The following is a 17,496-nucleotide window of genomic DNA, read 5'->3' on the forward strand; positions in this document are numbered from 1 at the left end:
CAAGCGACTTTAATGTTATCGTTTAATGTCAAATAAAACAAAAAAATTGATAAAATTATTTATTGTTTATGTTCAAATGCCGATTTCAAATGAATACTAGAGTCCTTCGTCTCACTTCCGTTTTGGTAATTTTGGGTTTTATCTCTTCTTCAGGGTTTTAACAACTTTTTACATTTTTCTGATTATCTTTTATTTTGTGTAAATGAGCTCCTTAGCCCATATATATATATATATATATATATATATATATATATATATATATATATATATATATATATATATATATATATATATATATATATATATGTATATATATATGGCATATTGGGAGCTGAATAGCAACACAAGTTTGTCGCGAACAAGAATGGGTCCATCTTCCCACGCACAAAATTTCCGAATCACTCATCGTATGGACAGATATGAGTTAAATTTTTTTCAAGACATCTGACTTACTTTTTTAATCATGACATCTATTCTAAACGTGTACGTATTGTGACGCAATGAACCTACACATTTCTTAACTTGTTTCTCATTTGCAGTAAACGCATACATGGCGAAACATTATGGGGGACTTATGTGGTTCGATGGACTACGATCCGAGGACGACTGGCAACACGTTGCCCTCCGAAGCTTCTTCGAAGGTTGAAGCTACATCGTCAGGGTATCAGGGTTGATCAGGCTGTTGGTGAACTTGAATTAGTATTGTGACCTATGGCACCAGTAGGTAGTACCAGTGGTGATGTTGACGTCGAGTTGAGATTGGAGTTTGCTGGTCAAATGGTTACAGTTGTTGTTTGGGCACCAACGTGGTCGGGCATCAGCACCACCTCCTCCACCAGCAACACTAAGTGGTGACTTTGATGGAAGATTACTCTTCTTCAGGTGCGTACTCGACTTAAGTTGAGGTGTTAAAATTAAAGTGGCTATTATAAATATGCTTGGATAATTTTTGATTGTCTTAATTATACGCAAATTTAATTTTAACGACATTTTTGTATTTACTTCAGATTATTGAAAAAAATCTTATTTTGGCACTGTGCAATTACTTTTTTTGTAAATATTGAAATTTGAACACGCATATACGACTATTTTTTACCAAGTTATTCTATGTTTCACTTCGGTAATCGTTCAGGCAATATTTCGACATTATTCCGATGCGCGTGAAACTTTTCCACTTTGCAGATTATTGAAAAAAATCTAATTTTGGCACTGTGCAATTATTTTTTTTGTAAATATTAAAATTTGTATATACATATACGGCTAATTTTTACGGTTATTCTGTGTTTCACTTCGCTTATCGTTCAGGCAATATTTCTACATTCTTCCGATCGGTTTGAAACTTTGCCACTTTGCGCAGTTTGGTTACCGATAGAAATTTTAAAGCGCTTTCGATAGTTCGATGGTGAAAAATAATCTAAATAAACACGTCTAAGAATGCAAAAATTTGGGAGACGATGACATTTCAAAAACAAGGACAATAGCCTTTTTTTTTTGATTTTTTTTATTTTATTTAATTCTTCCTACATGCAATCATTCTTAAAAAAGGACTCTTACTACTTTTATTTTAATTTTCTTTTTCGTTCAATATAAAACCTTATATGTGGCTGTTTATTTGAAGTTATGTATTAATATTTATTTTAAATATGCACATTTCAAAAAAGTACGTTGAATATATCTCTTGGAAAATATTTACGATAAATAATAATTGTTGTATATTTATTTGGTGCCAATAAATGGCAACACTTGATATTGTAACAAATCGTTAATTTATAGTTAAACTTGAGCTTCTTAGCCGCTTGAAATGAACAATTACTAAAAAACATTGATTAATGACTATTACTTTTATGTTGTGTTTATTTTCAAAACTATTTTATTTGTTTACTTTTGTATTAAATTTTACGTAGTATATAAGTAAAAATATAATGTATATACATAGGTATATGCGAATGCAGATAACTTTCACATTACAGTTTCAAAACTGCATCAATTTTACTTATATTGCTATTGATGAAATTATTAAAATATTAACTGGGAAATAAATGAACGAGGTGATATTTTGACACTATATACTGAAGTTAAATTGCAATGTTTGTTTTTTAGAGAATGTTGATTGATTAACATTTTCAAGGCATAACCGTGTGCGTTTTGTTGATTCAGTTGACTTTTCAGGTGTATACATACATACATACATATACTATGTCGTATTATATAATACGATATATTTTAGTGTAATTGTAACGGGTTTTCATTGATTAAAACTATCATTTTTACTATGGAACGTATAATATTAAATACTTTCATATTGATATGTAATATATGTTTACTGTTTCGAGACTCGAGAACTCGATTCAGAAATTTTCGAGGAATGTAATAGGAAAGATTTGAGAAGTCTTTGTATGTATTTATGCAGTTTTCAATTTGTATTTGGACATGTACTCCTTGAGCTTTACAAAAATGTAGCAAGGTCTTTTAATGTCTGCACATATTACATATGTACATACATATTTCCAAAAGAGCGAAAAAATAAAATTAAGGACACACATTTTAGGTTGATCACCATTACCCGAATTAGTGCAAAACATTACGAAAGCAAATTTTATTGTGCTATTTCAAGGTTTGCTCTGAGTAAAGAATATTTCAAGAATATTTTGTCTTTATGATAACTTGAGATTAATTTAAAGGACCATGTAATTATTTACTTTACTTTTAACCTTCGTCTCGATCGTCAATTTTCAAAACAAGTTAAATACTTATCTTTATATATATATATATACAATATGTATCTATTTTTGCGCAGTATTCCTATTTTATATTGTGACATTTTACTGTGGGTGAACGATTTCGGCCTTATTTATTTTTAGTCTTACATCACAAATTTTAATTACATATTTATATAATGTACAGACGAATCTTTTACGCACATATAAACCTCACACGGTTTATTTAGAATTTTATTGAATTAATCATAGTCAGTTTGCGATGAGTTCGATTGTATCGAAATTAGAGCGACCAATTGACGGTTTGTAAATGTTGAATTAAATTGATCACCAGGGTTAAAGGGTTAAACAGATTCGTGGGCTAAAATGCAAATCATGCGACCGTACTCACGTTTATTACATCTCGTTCATTCTCGATTTTATCAAATGCACTTGACTTTAACTTTTCCTCGACTGATAAAAGTTACTACGTATAATATACATGTATGGATGTATATATATATATATATATATATATATATATATATATATATATATATATATATATATATATATATATATATATATATATATATATATATATATATATATATATATATATTTATGCATAGTATTTATATAAATGTAAATATCGAATAATATTATGATTTAAAAATTCAGGATAGCTTGCTTCGTGGGTGTTTCAGGATTTTCCAACTAATTTCGAAATCAAATTATTTCGCACTTCATTTACCAGTAAGAATACGTACAATTGCAACATTTTATAACCGGTTTCCTTTGCCTAAATCCTGCTGGATACATTAGTAGCACTTTTCGCAATTTATAATTTTCTCTAGCGAAGCGATGCATGTATGATTAATCCGTATCAGGTAATTTTGTTTTCATTGCGTACGTTTTGTAGAGCTGTAACGTATATTATGATTGGTTGTACAGAGTTGGGAAGATTTTCCACAGTTGTTTGTTTACATATCTTCTCTAAGAAGATGAATGGAAATGCAAATGATATGTAACGTTTGTAGGTATGTATATGTATATACATACATCGGTATATTTTACGTAGATACATACATATGTATGTATGCATATATGTACAATATTGACTTGATAATTGAGCGTTGAACTTTGAAGTTGAATCACGCTTATTCATTGATCCGCAACTATGCATAGATTGCTGCGTAAGTAATGACTGATTAATTTAATCGATAGCTAAAAACAATGCCCAAAAAACAGTTTTCAATATTTAAATTGGGTAGTTTTTTATAATGAGAAGCGCTTCAAATAAATATGTTACTATGTAGATAAAAAACTTTGCAAAATGGCAAAGTTTTAAAGCGATCGGAATGCAGGAAGTATTGCCTGACCGACAGGCCCTGATCTATGGGGTGGCAAACTGGGCAAAAGCTAGAAAAAATAAAATTAATGTAAAAAAATATAAATTTATAAAACAACATGGTACTTAAGATATTGGGTGACCCTACAATGGCATTGAAAAATTGGTGTAGGCGAATAGACCAAATAATAACAAATCGAACAATAACCGACGGAATCATCTGATATATTGGGTCTATCGGCTTTGCCGCCTCCCCCAAGTATATTAAATAAATATAAATGCAATGGAGATTGCAGGTGAGTTGCCAGTTCTGTGCACATTAATATAAAAAAGATGTCCCCAAGGGAAGTATTAAAATTCATTACAACATTTTGGGCCGAATATTAACTTTGAATTTTGTTTACATTGCCAATTTCAGTTGCAAGTGGTGAAAGAAGTTTTTCCAAATTAAAGATCATTAAAAATGATTTAAGATCCATAATGAATCATGATAGATTAAGTCGATTGGCTATGATAGCTATCGAACTTGATATATGGAATACATTATGCTTTAAAGAACACGAAACAGCAAAATTTTGCCACTAAAAAATGAGACGAAAATTTTTCAACTGAAAATTGTTTTTACTTTATCTACATACATAAATATGTACGTAGCAATAATAGATGAACTTGTGTTTTTTTTTACGTCGATAATGTCTTTATTTTATCTGATACCATTTGTCAAACAAGATTACACCAGAACATGAAATTTCATTCAATATACCGGAAGCTTCATCTAAAACAGACGTGTCCATATTTGGATATTCTTTTTTTTTTAAATATTGTTTATTCTACATTTTGAAACCAAATTATTAAACAGACATTGCATTGTTTTGTTATTAATTTTGAACTTTTGTGTTTGTGATGTTTCTTTGATTTTCCTTTAAAAATATTGCCTTTTTTGCTTTTTTAAAATTAAATGTATAAAAGCATATTATATTATTTTTTTTATTATTTTATACTAGTAGTTTTACCCGGTATTTGTAATATAAACCGCTTAATGGCTAATCGGTTAAGGCGGCAAAAATAATTTTGCCCAGGGCGGCCAGATGGCTGCCGATCGATTAGTGAAAAAAAAATTATTATTGTAATTATTTTCGAAGAAATTTTCACAAAAAACTGTTCAAATTTTTATGTCTACTACGAGTGTTACGAATCTGAAAAGGACTTTGTTGAAAATTAAGACAATTTACATTTCTTTTGTATTTTTCATTTCATTTACATTTCTCTATTTGTGTATGCAAACGACATATATTTTTTGTGTCAAATACGATAGCTTAATTGACCAATTTTTTCGATATGTTATCGATATTACATATTTTGTGTCGACATAAATTTTGTTAATTTTTTTACCATACTACGATATATTCACGATAATTATTACCGCTTCAATTTGAACAAAAAAATATTAAATGATTTACTCTCAATTTTTATATAATGTCATAAATATTCAATCCAATTTAAATAAGTTGATATGGCCAAATGACACGAATTTAATCATGCATATATTATACATATGTATGTATGTATATTACTAGTGTCCCATAACCTTGTACGTACTTAGTTTCTAAAAATTCTTCTTTAACAACTTTTCTTAAATGGTTTTTTAATTGTGTTTTCAACGACTTTGACCTCCAGTTTGCATAATCGAATTGAATAAGCATTATTGGCTGAAAACGTAAGTTTTTCTGGATAATATGCACGCGATCCGGATTAATCGGTTGCGAAATGGTTTGACCGTGCTGGTTCGCTTGAACCGGTTTTTCAGCGCTTACCGGTTCGATTCAGTCGAATGCACTTTTGCGGTGGCTTTGGTGCAATATATTATCAAAGTCCATACTACTACTACCTACCACGTGCACACAATCACATAACTATCACAAGGACACGCGGAGAAACAGAGAGGCTGCTCAGTTTCCACATCGAGTGCATTCTCGGTGCATTTCGTTGTCGTTGCACATTGAAAATGCTAACGTTAGAGGCTTAGAGCTGACGTGTGGATTTTTCCAAATCGTACACTCGCAGGAAAATTTCAGCTGAATTCGCAGAAAACAGTGCAATTCGTTGATTAATCATAATATCTAATATATGATTATTGGCCTTAAAAATTCATAGCGATGCGGTTGAGTGACCGTTGTACAAACGTGACATTTGTTTTCAAATTGATTTGCAGGATATGTTAATAGGCTGGTATCGTTAATTTAAAACGATAATGAAATGGTGCGATAAACACAAACAAATAGTTTGCATTCAACGATTGTGCACTTGATTTGCGGTGTATAAGTGCATCGCACGTGTGATGACTGTTTGATGAGTTTATGATGCACCATCTCTCTTTCACGATCTAACTATTGTGATGAATCCTCACTGAGGACCTTCAGAGATTGGCATTCATACATACTATTACTGTTGCCATTCTTGGGATCTGCTATCGCACTGAACTACCGATGTGAACTGGAGTGTTTGGGGAGTGATGCGATATTTTGAATTTCGTTTTTTATGGATGTGTCGTTTTTATGGCTTTTATATATGTATAAACTTTTATATATGTTAAAAAGATATAAACTTTATTTGGGATGCAGATTCCAACATAACAATGATTATTTAGGGTTATTTGGGATCATTTAAATGAATGGGGCTTTAAATTCGGCGAATTTTATACCCTCGAGTTTTCGGCTGATTTAAAAATTTTGTACCCAAAAGTTTTATATTTCTTGTTTGGATGTTCTCATATTTCGGTCTTGAAATTGTCCGTGTGTTAAACAAACAAATAAAATATCAAAGTATGAATACATATATTTTCAAACTTGAACCTTCAAAACAAAAAAATCAAACAGCATAAAATGATATAAAAATAATATTTGTATTCGATCAACTTAATTAATTTAATAAATCCGTTTAATAACACCGAGCAAAAAAAAAAAAATCACATTTTTGAGTTACCAAAGCGGAGACTACCAATCTTTACTAAGTTTGACCCACTGAATTCGAATATGATAATGATTTTTGTTCAAAGAAGTGAATTAAAAAAACGAACATTTTTAAAAATAAATAGTGAACTTAAACTAATTTCAATATATCAGTATAATTTAATAAATCATTTGAATGCGACACATTTTTACCAGTTATGTAAATGATTTTTGACGTCAAAAATTCAGCATCGGAACTTGTATTCAGCATTCAAGCAGATTTCACTGAACAACAAAAAAAAATTATGAGAGCAGAATCTAACCAATCTTTACTAAGTTTGACCCACTGAATTTGAATATGATGATGCTTTTTGTTGGCTAGTGATCGTTTACGAGATACGAGCGTTTAAAAAAATGCGCGATTTCTATAGTTTTTTTGGCTTTTACGGTCTTTAACACAAAATCTAGTATTGATGTGCTCAAAGTGAGTATTGAAATCAATATTCAGATGTTTTATTGATTGTGATTTTTTTTGTTTTAAAATACCGATAATTAATTGTCTAGCGAATTTTAAAAGTCAAAAATTAATTTTTTTTACGGATTTTTTCATTATCATATTCAAATTCAGTGGGTCAAACTTAGTAAAGATTGGTTAGTTTCTGCTCTGGTAATTTTTTTTGTTGCTTAGGTAATCTGCTTGAATGCTGAATACAAGTTCCGATGCTGAATTTTTGAAGTCAAAAATCATTTACATAATTGGTAAAAATGTGTCGCATTTAAATGATTTATTAAATTATACTGATATATTGAAATTAGTTTAAGTTCACTATTTATTTTTAAAAATGTTCGTCTTTTTAATTCACTTCTTTGAAGAATTACGAAATATATAACGAATAAATTTCCTAATAAAAAAACGATGAATCGTAATTTTGTCTGCATTTAAGATGTGTTCGAAATATTATTTGAATTTGCTGCATATGTGTAATATTGCTTACTACATAGTATTTTCATTTATAAATAAGGCAAATCGACCAATTTAACTTGTCAAATTAATAGATAGTGTCCATATTATACATTGTTCGAAGAATATACTTGTCATTGAAAAATATAAATTTATATAAATATACTTATATATATTATATTAAAAAAATGAAAATCAAGTTTTATATTAACACGGGCGAAGAAGTATTTGCAATTGAAAAAGTGAATATAAAATATAAAAATATATCGGCATATGTGATCCTAATGATTTTATTACGTGCATTGCAAAAGTTTACTGTAATGTTAATAAATATGATTATTGTACATAATATATTGATTTATTTTTTCAGACTCTCACGAAAGAAGAAAATGAATTGGTGATTCACTGCAAAAGTAGTCAAAAATCAAGAATTAGTCAAATGGATGTCAGCACTAGAGGTAAACGAGATAACTCGTTAAATATAGGATCTGAAAGTGATGCGTCGTCTTCTTTTGGAGATGTCCAAGACACGACGGCAGAAGTTAGTGATTCACCGTTAAAGACTATTGTCTTGAATTCACAATTCAAGTCAAAGCTCAACGATCCCGAGGTGCTGATGTCCAATATTATAAACGGCCACTTTCATAAGTTTCATATAGATGATGATTATGTTGCTAACGAAAAGAAAATTAAAGATGAGCACACTGGAAAGAATGATTTTTGTGATACGAAGAAAATAACTGCCAGCAATAATGAAAAAGCTGCTGAGCTCAAGATCAAAGACTCGAATGATAACGAAGAAAGTCCTATGCTAGGTAATAATAAGGTCTTTGGGATATTGCCGGAGAAACATTATGAGATGAAAGAAAAGTCTAGCTGTTGTTCTTGTTGCGGTGAGTGGTTTCATTTGATGATGAAAATTTTTCTATATAAAGGTTAAATTTTAATAGTGTATAATTTGAAAGAAAATATGCATATAATTGGTTTTATTTTATTTTTAATTATCATATAGATAGTTATACCGTAACTACAATCTTATGCAAGTGTCTTTCAAAACAATTGATTCGTTATGCGAATTCTCACGATTTTAATCAGTGTAATTATTATAACGTGACTGTTTCGAAAACACCTTGACGTTTTTTCAAATTATGTGTCATTTTTTTTTGTGATCAAAGCTAATTTGTTCTTTTCAGTTTATCCCTATCGTTATACATATTTGTCAAAGTATACATATGTATGTGTATAATAAATATTACACAACATGTTTTATTTGACACACACACAATTGAATATAATGCTAGCATATTTTCCATTTACTAAATAAAAGCTCGATTATTTTGCATGAAATTTGTCAAAGACAAGTTGCATGCAAAATAACAAATTGCCATTTAATAGTCGTGGCTAATATTCCGATGACCCATTCCTCGGGGCTTGTGTCATTAAAATATTCCATTCTCGCTAAAATCTAAGGTCATCGCTGAGTTTCAAGATCTGAAATTTGTTTCGCACGTTTTGTTTGCCTGTAATTTTCATTAGGTTTTCTAGTGGTGTGGAAAATTAGTTTTTACATGGTTTAGTAATTAATTACTGTGCAGTACAAGTACATGTATGCCATGTGGGCTGTGAGTAATACAATTTTTTAAAACTGTTCGTTAGAATAGCAAAATGTATGAATGAATTATTAATTTATGTTACGATTACGCTGTAAGAGAATTACATAATATTCGTTAACGTGAAGTTCCTTGTATGTTTTAAATAATTGTTCTATTGAAATTTTCAGGAAGTATCAACCATGTCTAACATTAATTGATATTGGTTTATATGTATGTTTCAGGTTCTTATGTGAAATTATGTTTTGGAATCATTTTTTTCTCAATTGGTATTTTAACGTTAATTTACACACCATTCGATTTTTTAATGAGGGAACGTTTGAGAATGCTACCAGGTGTGTTATTATTTTTAATTAAATATCTTTGAATTAATCTATTCTTATATGAATATTTATCTTTTTTTATTTAACATTCCAAACAATGCAATTGAGGTTTCTGATTTCCCGGAGTTTTTCAATTCCTGGGACACGGGTCGGAGCTCGGGATCCTGGGACAAATTATGTAAAAAATTTACTTAAAAAATATTTTGAAAAAAGTATACAATACATATAGCCATTAACTAGAAACAATGTAATAATAAAAATAAATTTATTTGAATAAATAGCTTGGAATACTAAAACATTTAAAAGAGAAGCCGAAAGCCTATTTCTAGAATTGGCCTAAATATTTCCTGCGATGGAAAAATGTCTATCTAAAAATTGGTTTATTAGTTGAAAGGGACGATTTGTTTTAATTTTCCGTTTTTTCTCCTGTCAGCATGTATATTTTTATATATTTTTTAAAGTCATAGCAATTTTTATTTATGTTATTTTGTAGTTTTGTCTTTGATAACTATTTATATAATTTTTCATTCATCGTCAAACACACAATTATTGTCTCATCTTCGTCATAATCTAAAAGAGTTTCTTGCATTGTGGAATCGTCAATACAAGAAGGATATACTCGCTTCATAATAGTTTCATCATAGGATATACATTCTCCTTTATTAAACCATTTAAAGAACGTTTTTTTTCCCGGGATCCGAGATAAGAATTCCCAGGATACATAAAACATTCCTGGGGAATTCTGTCATTTCTGAGTTCTCTGGTTGACCCGGGCAGAAACCGTAAATGCAATACTTGCAACGAATGACATTGTCTGTTTAAAATATTCACTTAATGGATAATGACTTTTACAATTTTATATATTTCATATATATGTATATATTTGTGAAAAATTGATAGATATATGTACAAATTAATTTTAGGATTGCCGGCCTATGAATGGTGGTTGAAACCTCCAGATAATGTGTTTTTCAAGATTCATATTTTCAATGTTACCAATTCTGAAAGGTTTCTAATGAAGTTAGATAGCAAATTGAATTTTAATGAAGTCGGACCAATCGTTTATAAGTAAATACATATTATATATATAATATGTCATATATGTATATGTAGCATACAAATGTATGTAGGTATATATAAAATAATCAAGTAATTGAGATAATTTTTCAGATGATAATTATATTTCGCAGGGAAATTTTAGAACACACCAATGTAGTATTTAATGATGGTGATACAATGACTTATACGGCCAATCGATCTCTCAAGTTTGTGCCTGAATATAATACACACATAGATCTTAATGCTACTCTGTACTTTCCTAATTTGGCAGTCTTGGTATGTTATAAAATTTCAATATACATATGTACATACATAGATACATATGTATATCAATTTTATTTTGGTGAATCTTTATTTGTATCTATTTTACAATTTTCAGGGAATAGCTTCGTATTTATACGACAGTAATACTTTTGTGAAATTTTCATTTCAAATGCTTCAAAATTCTAAGTCTAAAGTAATACTGAATGATACAATTTATAATTATTTATGGAATTTAACTGATCCCATTGTTAAAACTGTGAATAATATTGCTCCCGGTATCGTGCCCATTAGTAACATAGGAGTGCTCAACACGGTATTACTGTTTGTTCGGTTGAATAGTATGTAATGCTACACAATGAAATCTTCACCTCGTTATTTTTGTAGATGTATTACAATTTTGTCGACAATGTGACCGTATACATTGGACCTAAATGGGGGGATCAAAAGTTTTTCACGGTGGACAAATTTAATGGTAAATCGACACTACCCGGATTTAATTCAAAAACATGTAACGATACTTTAAAAGATTCTACAGAAGGTTTAATTTATTCACAACGATTAACTAAGCAGTCAAAATTATTGTACTGGAGGAAATCACTATGTAAAGTTGTTACATTGAATTTTAAAGGTGATTTTTTATTATTCATCATTATAAATTGGTTGGTTAGTTATTTATAGACTTACTAAAACTAACTGGTTATTATTGTATTATAGAGGAAGTTGATTATAATGGAGTGTTAGCATATAAATTTACTCTACCAAACGAAACTTATCATCGCTGTAGTACTCCAGAGCATGCTGACTGTTATGCTGGAACACCACTTCTTCACAATGGACTTAGTGATATATCGAAATGTTTTTTTGGTATATGATATATTTAAATAATGTTCAAAAAGTTTATCAAATATTGCATCATTGTACATATTTTCAATGTATTAGTTATATGTATATGAGTTTATTTATTTATTTTTATTTTTTTCTTAGATCTTCCTATGGCCATGTCATTACCTCATTTCTATGCCACTGATCCAAGAGCAATAGAAAATATCACTGGAATGGAACCTAATTTTTTAAAACATACTTCTTATGTTATTGTTGAACCTGTAATTATAATTATATACAATTATGAATGTCATAAAATGTTAAATTTGGTTTAAAGAACAATGAATTTATTAAATTTTAGTTAACTGGAACTCCATTAGAGTCTTGTGCTAGATCTCAGAGTAATCTTGTCATGAGAAAAATGTCAGGCTTCTCTTCTGATATACAACTTTTCAGTGGAATGACGTTACCTATGTTTTGGGCTGAATATGTGAGTTATGATTTTTTTACTACAATTTGTTTATATAAGTTTTTAATGAAATTATTGTTTTTCAGAGTGCATTGAAACTGCCCGATTATATTTGGAATTTAGTTTTCATAACCGTTAAAGTGATTCCAGTGGTTCAAGTCGTTTTGAGTTCATTGATTTTATTAGTGGGTATGCTTTTATTACTGTTAGCATTTAAAGCTATCGTATGTACTGAATTTAAATCTTTTCATCATCAACAACAATTGGATAATTTTGCAAGAAAAACTATTCTTGGACAGGAAAAAGAAAGCATATATACTACTGCTACTAGGTAGTTGTATGTAGTATGAGGAATGCCAGTCAATAATCTAACGTACCTCATAGAAATAGTAAAAGTGTCGTTTATTTTGATATATAATCAGTTCCTTTAAATAAGAACGTCTTATTGGTAATAATATAAATACATTTACGTGTGTATGTATATGTTTCGATAAATTTTTGAAAAATTAATAATATTAAAATTACTACGAAATAGGAATGAACTATGTATAATATATAAATCGTCAGTCAATGCATTTTATTAATTTTACTTAGTATTTTATAAGATATTTTCCTTATTTTATATAATCAATAATTATTATTGATATATATTCGAATCCATTTTTTACTTACATATATACATTTTATTAAGAATAAGTAATAATATAATTTTTTTTTTATATACCCACTTGTAAGTGTCATTTTTTATGTGAATGCGTTATTTTGATGTTTTTATTATATGTAAGTAAACATAAAAGAAGCTAAAAATCATTTATATTTTCAATTTATTCAATTTTAATGTTTGCTTTTTAAAAATTGCATTATTAAATTATATTTTTATATTAATATATAATAATAAAATACATACAAATGATTATATTTTTGTTCAAACATATGTATAATATATGTATGTACATTTGTCACACACATACATATTATAAATTTTTAAAATTAAGATGTATGGTGTGAACGATTTTTTATGTATTTTATTTATATTTACCAAAAGTGAATGTACATATTATACATATATACATATTGTCTTTGTGATGTTTAAATTCTAAATAAATTTTATATAAATATGTATGTACATATGTATGTAGTGCTGTGAGTTGTAAACTCAAAATATATGTATAATTTTATATTTTGTTAAATAAACACTTTCCGTTGATCGATATAATTATTAGCTTGAAATTTTTTTTTGAAAAATCATACAATGTTTTGTTGTCTCATCGTTGGTAAATCGTTTGATGTTTTAATATTTTATTTTAACTGAAAAATCGGATCTTCTTCAGATAAAATTTGTTTAATCTGACTGGTAACTGTAGAAATGATTTCGATATATTCTGTTCCTTAAAACTCTTTATTACAAAACATTATATTTTATTTTATTTTATTTATTTGGAAAATTTACAGTTTACAGTTTATTAGATTGATAGTAAAAAAAATATAATTATGTTAAGTAAACCATTAATAATTTTCACATATAGGTAAAAAAAGAAAAGCTCAAACATTTAAAATAAGAAACAAAAATGATAATAGAGTAAGATAGTTAAAGAAAACAAAAAAAGAAAAAAAATAGAAATAACAGTATAATAAAAATATCAGAATAATAAGAATAATAATATGATAAAAATTATGAAATAATATAAAAAATATAATATATAACAAAAAACAAAAAGACAAAATAAATACATCAAAATAAAAATTCATAATCATAATCATAAACTTTCATTAAAATTAATCATCGAAAAACAAATTTGCAATAATTACTCTAGCTTGTATAGCATTAATATTAAATAAGTCAAACATAGAAATTGTTAAGATTAGTGTGTTGACGGTGGAGCTTGCACGCCAGATGAATGAGCTTCTTCCATAATTAGAAAAAGTATTAGGTATGTAAAGGAGCTCATTACATCTAGTCATTCTATTTGGTACACGCAATGATAGTCTGCTCAATAATTGAGGACAGTCAATCGAGCCGTTAAGGATGTTCAAAATTGTTGAGATGTCAGCTATCTCCCTTCTTTTGACAAGAGGAAGTAGATGCTGACACCTACAAGCATCTTCATAGGAAGTATAGGTTAATCCAAAACGGCTACTGACGTACCTCAGGAATCTCTTCTGAATGCGCTCCAATCTGTCTCTTGCACCAGAGTAATCTGGGTTCCAAACTTGGGATGCAAACTCAACAATACTTCTTACGTATGCACAATATAGTATTTTGTATGATTTTATAGAAGTAAAGCATTTGGAGGACCGGATGACGAACCCGAGGGCCTTCGACGCTCGAGCTACAACATTGTCAATATGTTTACTAAAGGATAGATCAGAGTTTAAAAAGACTCCCAAATCCCTAATTTCCGATACCCTTGTGAGTCTATGTCCGTTAATTGAATGAGGAAAGTCAACTGGACATAGTTTTCTGGTGAAGGTTATGCAGGAGCATTTTGCTACATTAATTTCCAACTTATTTATGCTGCAATAAGCCTCTAGTCTGAACAAATCATCTTGTAGGGCCAAAGCATCATTTCGGTTGTCTATTCTCTTGAAAATCTTCATATCATCAGCAAATAATAGTACATTTGAATTCTGAAAACATTTTTCAATATCGAAGATGAAAATATTGAATAATAGAGGTCCCAAGAGGGAGCCTTGTGGAACACCAGAAGGAATATTCATCCATTTCGATATAAATCCATTTAATGAGACAGCCTGTGATCGACGCGTAATGTATGAGGTGAACCATCTATAGAGATCACCATGAATACCGATCTGTAAAAGTTTTTCAAGGAGAATATCGTGATCAATCTTGTCAAATGCCTTACTATAATCTGTATATATAGTATCAACCTGAGACCGATCGTTCATGGCATTAGTAACGAAATCATTAAATAGTAGTAAATTTGTTGTAACTGAGCGTCCTTTCTGAAAACCATGTTGTTGCATACTAAGAGATTGCGAGATAGCTGGAAAAAGTTGGTCGTACACTAATTTTTCTAATATCTTAGCAAATATACATAGCTTTGATATAGGCCTGTAATTGGAAATTTCGTTTTTTTTTCCTTTCTTATGTACAGGAGATATGAATGCTGATTTCCAGATACAAGGTACAAGGCCCTCACTAATAGATCTTTTATAGATAATGGTTAGTGGTAAAGTTAGGCTTTCAGCACATTTTGAGATAAAAATTGGAGAAATTAAATCTGGGCCTGCTGTTTTATGAATATCAGTTGATTTCAAAATATTTAATACTTTTTCACTTCGAATTTCAATTGATCCAATTTCAGAGGAAGATGTGACAGAACAGACGTTGGTTGGTAAGGGATAAGAGGAAGTCGATTGATTAGAGACCGGTTTAAGGAACGTCGAGTAAAAGAAGGAAGAAAACAAATTACAAATGTCCACCCCCGTATCAGCAGTAATGTCACCATGATACAGAATATGAGGTAGGACGTTGTTTTTGTTCCTTGATTTAATGTAGGACCAGAATGCTTTGGGATTCAAGGAAATGTCGTTTTCTACTAAAGTCATATAATTTTTGAAACATTCTTTCTCTAAAGTTTTTGCCCGATTGCGTAATAGTACAAAGGTATGATGGTCAGCCAGGTTGTTATAATTTTTGAATTTCTTAAAAAATTTGTACTTTTCCTTCAGGACTTTTTTTAGGGGTGCAGTATACCAAGCGGGAAATTTTCTACTTTGAACATGTTTCTGTGGGATATATTTATCCCTTAAATTATATATAAGATTATAAAATGAATTTACAGCATCATCAAGAGAAACAGTATGTAAATAAGACCAAGAAACAGAGTTTAATTCATTTTGAATCTCGTTATAGTTACCAAGATCAAAAAGGAATCTAGTATAAGGTTTAGATTTAAGTGATCGATAAAAAGTTAGATCAGCAGTAATTAACAGAGATTTATGATAAGGATCCTCAGGAACGAGAGGATCTAAACAGGCATCTACTACCAAATGTTCATTTGATAAAACTAGATCAAGAATACGGCCGAATAAGTTAAGTACTCCATTATATTGTTTAAAATTACAAAAATGTAATGCATCAATAAGAGTCATTTCGGTGCTTCTTAACGAATTGATAGGTATAAGTCCTCCTCTGGAGATATCCTGGGACCATTGGATGTTACTTAGATTGAAATCTCCAACAATTAAAAATCTATCATCCGGGTAGTTAGTTGAAATAGTAGACATGTTTTCAAGAAAATTAGTAAGTTGAGTATTAAAAGAATTACCTATGTTCTCAGAACATAAATACAATACACATATATGAAATTTGAGAAGGTTGCGATGATTAGTGGTGCTGCGTAAAGTGAGAGATATCCAGATATCCTCCGCAGAAGAGTGCCACTCTGGACGTGAAACAACTCCAAGTTCACGCTTAGTTGCCACAAGGCAACCACCACCACGTATTTGGTTTAAGCTAACATAATTACGATCTCTTCGCCACACTATATATCTTTCATCAAAGAGTTCCTGATCACTTATAGTGTCCATCAACCAAGTTTCAGTAAGCAAAATAATATCATAATTGGACATGTTTATATTTCGTAAAAAAATATCAGTTTTTGTACGGAGACCACGTACATTTTGATAATATAAATTAATAGAATCCATTAAGTGGTCTCAGAAAAATAATAAAAAGGTACTCACACACATATATATATGTGCATATACAAATGCATATAAACACATACACACATATGTACATACAATTATACACGAAAATACACATGTCAATATGTATGCAAACATAAAAATGAAACGTATTAATAGAGTAGGAAAATAAAGCACATGGAAATAAGGAACATGGAAAGTACACAGAATAAAATATAGCAATGTAATAAAAATAAGATAAATTGTAAAACGTAAATAGAATTGGCAATTGATGAGTACGTAGTGATAGACGTGTAGATATCTAGAAGCATAAATATCA

General features: G+C 29.4%; 1 protein-coding gene across 1 annotated transcript; it reads left to right on the plus strand.

The window, feature by feature from the left end:
- Positions 1–767: 767 nt before the first annotated feature.
- LOC143913220 (scavenger receptor class B member 1-like) lies at positions 768–13,071 on the plus strand. The gene is made up of 11 exons (XM_077432887.1): positions 768–882; positions 8,327–8,849; positions 9,791–9,901; positions 10,813–10,957; positions 11,080–11,224; positions 11,328–11,525; positions 11,597–11,840; positions 11,927–12,076; positions 12,197–12,315; positions 12,396–12,524; positions 12,590–13,071. Exons 2-11 carry the CDS (start codon positions 8,396–8,398, stop codon positions 12,836–12,838), a joined length of 1,944 nt encoding a protein of 647 aa, XP_077289013.1. The 5' UTR covers positions 768–882; positions 8,327–8,395; the 3' UTR covers positions 12,839–13,071.
- Positions 13,072–17,496: the final 4,425 nt, after the last annotated feature.

Source organism: Arctopsyche grandis, chromosome 6 (assembly GCF_051622035.1).
Source record: "Arctopsyche grandis isolate Sample6627 chromosome 6, ASM5162203v2, whole genome shotgun sequence".
Taxonomy (NCBI): Eukaryota; Metazoa; Arthropoda; class Insecta; order Trichoptera; family Hydropsychidae; genus Arctopsyche; species Arctopsyche grandis.

Bases quoted from the DNA above. Each gene is read 5' to 3' on its own strand.
- LOC143913220 (XM_077432887.1), top strand. From the start codon at position 8,396: ATGGATGTCAGCACTAGAGGTAAACGAGATAACTCGTTAAATATAGGA. The intron at 10,958-11,079 runs GTAAATACATAT...TATATTTCGCAG, and splicing joins GTCGGACCAATCGTTTATAA to GGAAATTTTAGAACACACCA. The intron at 12,316-12,395 runs GTAATTATAATT...ATTAAATTTTAG, and splicing joins CTTATGTTATTGTTGAACCT to TTAACTGGAACTCCATTAGA.